General features: G+C 31.5%; 1 protein-coding gene across 1 annotated transcript; it reads right to left on the bottom strand.

Moving 5' to 3' along the window:
* Positions 1-223: 223 nt before the first annotated feature.
* LOC122300482 lies at positions 224-1,542 on the bottom strand. Its single transcript, XM_043111176.1, has one exon. It carries the CDS (start codon positions 1,320-1,322, stop codon positions 726-728), a length of 597 nt encoding a protein of 198 aa, XP_042967110.1. The 5' UTR covers positions 1,323-1,542; the 3' UTR covers positions 224-725.
* Between the last annotated feature and the right edge of the window lie 4,928 nt (positions 1,543-6,470).

The following is a 6,470-nucleotide window of genomic DNA, read 5'->3' as shown; positions in this document are numbered from 1 at the left end:
TCTGGGTACCACCCCACAACTGTATGCTATGGTCCAAACAGTTCATTTTTTGGTACCAAATTCATCATCCCCACCAGTTCACCACCGAATGAACCACCCGGCCCCACTTTTCCTATTTATTTCAACCGTTTATGTTTCTATCTCTATTTATACGCACGCCATTAGAACAAAGATAGGAGGATTCAAAAACTTCAAACTTGGATTCAGAAGAGAAGTTCAGAGATGAAATCGAAGAGAACCAAGGATTTGCTTTGTTAAGTTATGCCTTGTGCTTATAGTATTTTACAGTACAAACAGGGAAACAAAAGTCCTCACAGATTCAGAACAGACTACAGAGCCCACATGTTACAAGTCACCTTTCCCACCCCACCATTTCCTTCTTTTCTTTTCTTTTTTCTTTTTTTTACAAAGACTTATTTTCCATTTTCCATTACAGATTACAACACTTAAAACTACCCATAAACAACCCCCAACAATTACAGATGCGAAGGTAATAACAGGAGCAAATATTATCTAATTCGCCTCCATAGTTCTCCCGAGTTTTGGGTCAACCACCGTTTAAAAAAATCACGGCCGGTTCAGATCCTGAAACTCGAGATTAAAGTATAGTAGGCGAAAGGCGCAACACAGGAAGATTTTAGGGAGAGATAAGAGAGACTTTTCTTTCGGATTCAAATGGTCTCCGCGTCCGGAAACCAGGTTCTGAACCTGTTTGGGAATAGAACTCACAAATCGAGCCTAAGCAACCGCCTCAGATCTCTGGTGGCCGAGTCATCGACGATGGCTGAAACCTGTTTCTTTTTCGAGAACGATGGTAGTGGCAGCGAGCTCGGCGCCGGAGACGTTGCGAACGCCGACCCCGCGTACATATCACACTTCCCGTTCATCGGCCGAGACCTCGGATCCACTATCCGGATCTGCTTCGGCACCATTCTAGGGTCCGGACCCAGCCTCTGCGTCCCCAGAACGACCAGACCGTCGCCTTCCTTCCCCAGCGCCTGGCTCTTGATATTTGAGTCCAGCGACTCGCCTCTCCTCAAAATCGTGACCTTCTCCATTGAGAGACTCCTTCTCTCCATCTTCAAGTCGTCGGAGGATCCCGATCTCTTCGAGACCGACGGCTCCGACTGGCTCGAGACGGACCGTTTTCTCTGGTCCGGTTTCTCGAACCGGACAGCCGGTTTTCGGGTAGATCTAGGATTAAATACATAACTGGGGTTAAAATTTCCATAATTACTTCGCCGACGATGAAAAACCACCGGATGAGGGTCTCTGACCCGTCCAATCAAACAGTCTTGAGGCCGTAAAACCTCGGTCCCCATAGTTTCAAATCCTCAAACGAACGAAACGAGAAAGAGGAAGATAACAGACAGAAAAACGTAATGATCTCAACTTTTTTTTTTTCTTTCTTTCAAAAAACCACCTTTTCTTTTTTCTCCTCCCACCTCTTCTTCCTCACGTCGCTTAAGTATGAGGAGAAGGGTCTCTGTTACCTGCTCAAGATGGAAACGGGGTCAGTACTGGCTTGCGGAGAAGGTAGGTGATTTAGACGAATATATAAAGGGGAGGAGGGATGGGAGGAAAAATATGTGGGGGAGACTTCCTACCGACCTTCGCAAAATGACGCGTGAAGATGAGAGCCCAGCTGCCACGTTCGAGTGGCTGACCTGACCGACCGGGTCTAAGTGTGTATGTGATTCTTGCGTGTGCAGGGGTGACTGGGGTCCACCTGACTACCCCCCCATGTCTGTTCCGACCTGACGAAGAAGGACCGTTATATTTTAGCTCCATTTCTCCATTTCCTTGGTTTAATTTTTATTGTGATTGGTGTGGCCACGCTGTCCGAACTCGTTTTCGAAACGGCGTTAGACTGGCAGGCGTTAGTTGTCGGTTTCCCGATAATAATAATCTACTTGCTGTTTGGTGGTCTCGTCTTGTCTATGAGGTGACAGATACCACAAGCTTTGTGCCTTAATTTGTTTGATCGCTACTCTCTGGAACAGATATAATTATATATATATATATATGAAAAAATTTAGTTATAAATATAATTGTAACCCTAATTTATATATTAATTTAATATAATTAATTAAAAAATTTATTTTATTAAAAATAATATTAATTTAAATTTTAATTATAAAAAAATCAATATTAATATGCATCTTAATACGCGACTTTACTTATATGTAACAAAACTTTATATATATTGACGAAATAAAATAATTTTACAAAAATTAAGTTTATAAATCAAAGTAGTTAAATGCAATACCTTATTTTTTTAACATTAAAAATAATTTTAAATGTATCATAATAAAATATGAGTAATATTACATATAGTTATATAGTATAATTATTTTAAAAAATAATAGTCTATTATTAAAAAATTAATTTTTTTCATGTGAGTCATGTACTTATTCATTTTTTTTAAAGTGATCGTGAAGTATTTACACACTTACTATTACAAGGATTATTTTTATTAATTTAAGGCATATATATATATTTTATTTATATAATTTCTTGAAAAATAATCGATTATAAAATAAAGACATAAATTTTAACCTTTTTTTGAAAGAACACGTGCGAGATTTTATGGGGCTTACGTATTTTAAATATGCACAAATCATTTTTCAAAATATGAATATTTTTATTTATTTTGTGTTTTACTAATTCTTAACTTTTTTGTATTGATATGATATATTTTAAGTAATTATGTATATATTACTCAAATAATCAGTCACTTAAAATATATCATATTAATTAACATAAACTTCAAATTTAGATTATAAAGACCAGAGTACAAAATTTTCTCCTCAAATATTGTCATCCAAACACATCATAAATGTTTTTTTCCCCTATCCTTATCATCCATTGTTTTAGTACGTTGATTTGATAGAATTTTTATTTACTATAAATTAGCACAACATTTTAATTCTCTCGTGAATTTGGATAACTCAACAACCCTAGACTATATACCTGTTGAAGAAAAAATAAAAAAAAAATTAAAAATTAAATATCCACGTCAGCATGTGTGTGATACGAGGTTGTTTAGTAGACTAAATTATGAATTTATTAACGATAACCAAAGTTTGGAGAAAAGCAAACAATTTTATGGTTCACATGTCAGTGTTGTAGGATTGTGACTTTTGAATGTTTCTTCATTTGGCAATGGCAACTTGCCACGTGCTTATCGAAAAGAAAATCATAACCCACTAACACGTATTTGTTTGCTCTAATGACCAAAATTAAAGGGAATCTCACCTTTTTAAAGCAACAAATCATTGCATAAGACTATATATTATAATATTGAAAAAATAAAGTAAGAAAATAAAAACTAATAATGAAAGATCCTCTTATCTTTTTTCTATAGGTGGTTCATCGTATTGGAGTTTGATTTATTCAAGAATTCTAGCACTAGACATGCAACTTTGTTCAAGACATGACATAAGTTGTTCATATATATTTTTTAAATGCGACTAGCCTTACCCAAAGATAATACAAAATAATATATATATAGGCATCTTGAGTTTAGATGCATGCAGTGCTCTTTCTTCAATTATGAGACTAGATAGTGCCAGCCAGTGGAGAAGGGCTTAGGATCGTCAAATCCTACCTTAAGATAAAAGAAAAAAAATATAATTATAAGCATAATTACGTACTAATTTGTATACTAATGTGATGTGATTGATCAAAAAGTAAATTTTATTAAAAATAATATTAATTTAAAATTTAAGTATGAATAAATCAGTATTGGTATAAAAAGGGTGATTCTCAAATAACTCCAAATTAGACTTGCTTTTATCATAAATTAATTTTTAAAAAATAATGCCTTACCAAATTATGTTTTATGGCATGCATTTGTGTGTGTATATATATAAGTTCTGTTATTTACAAGTCGACCGATAAATAATTTATGAAATCAATGAAAGAAAATTTAAAATATAAATATTTTTTGTATTAATAATATAATGTGTTATGTTATATATAATCATTTTTACGTATAATTATATACTTGTAAATAAAATTTTGTCGAAAATAGGAAAAGTAAGATTTGAAATTAAATTTAATTATTTTTCTATTAGAAGAATGAGTGTACATACCTTGTTTTCTGTCCCCACTGAATTCCCCGATAATATTGCACTTAAAAAGGAAGAAAATAAAGGGAAAGTGGGAAGTGGGAACAAATCTAAGAAGCTTTTAAAAAACGTGGGGTCAAAGGAACCTTTTATTTTATTTTATTTTAATTTTCAAAATAAGAAGTGAATTGCAAGGAAGCAATAATGCTATCTTGTCTCCTATATAGACCTTTTTATAAAATAGTGCTTTGGGAAGGGGTAGTAGTAACATCCTCATACATTAAAAAATTAAAATAGATAGAAGAGAAATGATGGATAAAGGTAAAGTGTATGCGAGGAATAATGAAAGCTCTTTATGCTAAAGTGTTTTAGAGATGCTTTGGGTCACCCTTGGGGAATGCAGCAGCAGCAGCTGCCTTGTATCAATTTGTGTTGCAGATTCACCCATCAATGTTGACCTGCCTCCCTTTCTCCATTTTCTTCCAACGATATCAAATTTCAATCCAATCTGTAAGCGCATGCTCCTCCTCTTTTTGAGTTTTTGGTATTGTACATTTCCTTTTAAAAAAATAAAATTGTCTTTTGAACAGTGAGTTGAGATTAAATTTAAAAATTAAATTAAATATTATTTTTTAATATTATTATTATTTTAATATTTAAAATAGTTAAATTATTTATTATATTTTATATAAAAATTTTAAAAAAATTATAATAATAGAATAAGATTTTCAACATCCAACCGGCACCTTAGGATTCGAGTGAGTTATTGGGCTCCTTCAGCTTTCTATCACAGCCACGTTTTCTTTCCATCTTTGTGTATGTGGTTTTGATGAATCAGTCTGCTGGAGGTATGATTCAGACGTGGGGCGGCATGGGGCTTAGAATTTAATGTGTGTCGTGGAGTAAATGAAGATCGATGGTAAATAAGTAGGCTGTATGTTGGAGTTGATTTGAAAATAGTAATAAATTAAGTTAATAGAATAATTTATGTAAGACTCATTTAATATAAATTTAGATATATTTATATATTAACGATGAGTTTAATACTATTTATATAAAGTTAAAAAAGATTATAAATTTCACGTTTAAAGAAGTGTTGAATCGAAAAGGATTGTGCATCTCACGTGTAAAGAGGTTTTGAATTGAGATAAGTTTAATAATTTGAAAGTTGTGTGTTTGGATATTAGACCTGACTTAAAATTAGAATGAATTGAATTGAGTTTTATAACTAAACCAAACCATACATTCATAATTTTTTTTTTATAATTATATTTTAAAATGAAGATATTTATATAAAATAATATTATTTTTACATTTTTTAAAATATTGTTATATAAATAACTGTAAAAAAAAATTATACGTCTATGCTTACAATTTTTCCTTAAAATCTAACCTTTCATTGAATAAAATATAGTTTAGTCATCATGTGGAAAGGGCAAAGTTACAGTGAGAACGCTCCTATTTTTCAACTTTTTCAGACACTGAACAGTGGACAAAAGATGTTCATGGCGCAAGAGTGGGCTGAGAATTTTGGTTTTGTGTTTGTGTCGGGGAGTTGATTGAGCTATGCGATGTGAGTATTCAAAACCCAAAGCACTTTAGTTGTAAATGTGAGGCCCAAACATGCAATCTTATCATTGGACATCAAAGAAAGCTACATCCATTCGGCCCAACCAATCTCCTGTCGTGCCCAAGACTGAATGGAACATCCTCTTCAGGCTTCAAACCCACTTGTCTAATTTCCTTTTCTTTTTTAATAAAAGAAATATATTGCAATGGCGTGCGTGATGTCGTTTTATGACATAAAAATTCTAAATATAAATCCAAACATCACACATTATACCTTATTTTATTTTATTTTTCATATGTAGCAAAGCTCTCAACTATTCTCTTCACAAACTTTAATTTATGATATTATTTTTTATTTTAAATTAAAAAATTTATCGATATACTTTTTTAATATAGTCGTGTCTATTAATTATAAAATTAATATTTATTTTTCAAAATAATAAATTCAAGATTATAGTTCATAGAATAACAGAGTAGGAATAGAACGATAAAGTGTGGCACCTATATTTCACGACGTTAAAAATGATATGAAAATGACTCAAATTCTATTGCATAGGTATTATAAAACTTCCTAATAAATTTTTTTTAAAAATTATAAAATTAAATAAATTATCAGAAATTAAAGTCATAAAATTAAATATATTTAAAGAATTTAAATTTATAAACTTAAATAAATTATCAAACAATAGAAAAATATAAAAAAAATACATCTCAATAAAATATTTTTGAAAACTTAAATTAATAAGATTTAAATAAATTGTAAAAACAATAGAAAAAATATAAAAAAAATATATAAATACAATCGTTAACTTACCATTATAAAACGAC

The sequence above is a fragment of the Carya illinoinensis genome, chromosome 2 (genome assembly GCF_018687715.1).
Source record: "Carya illinoinensis cultivar Pawnee chromosome 2, C.illinoinensisPawnee_v1, whole genome shotgun sequence".
Taxonomy (NCBI): domain Eukaryota; kingdom Viridiplantae; phylum Streptophyta; class Magnoliopsida; order Fagales; family Juglandaceae; genus Carya; species Carya illinoinensis.
The sequence above is the reverse complement of the archived record's forward strand: the minus strand, read 5'-3'. Positions and strand labels throughout refer to the sequence as shown.

Bases quoted from the DNA above. Each gene is read 5' to 3' on its own strand.
- LOC122300482 (XM_043111176.1), bottom strand. From the start codon at position 1,322: ATGGGGACCGAGGTTTTACGGCCTCAAGACTGTTTGATTGGACGGGTC.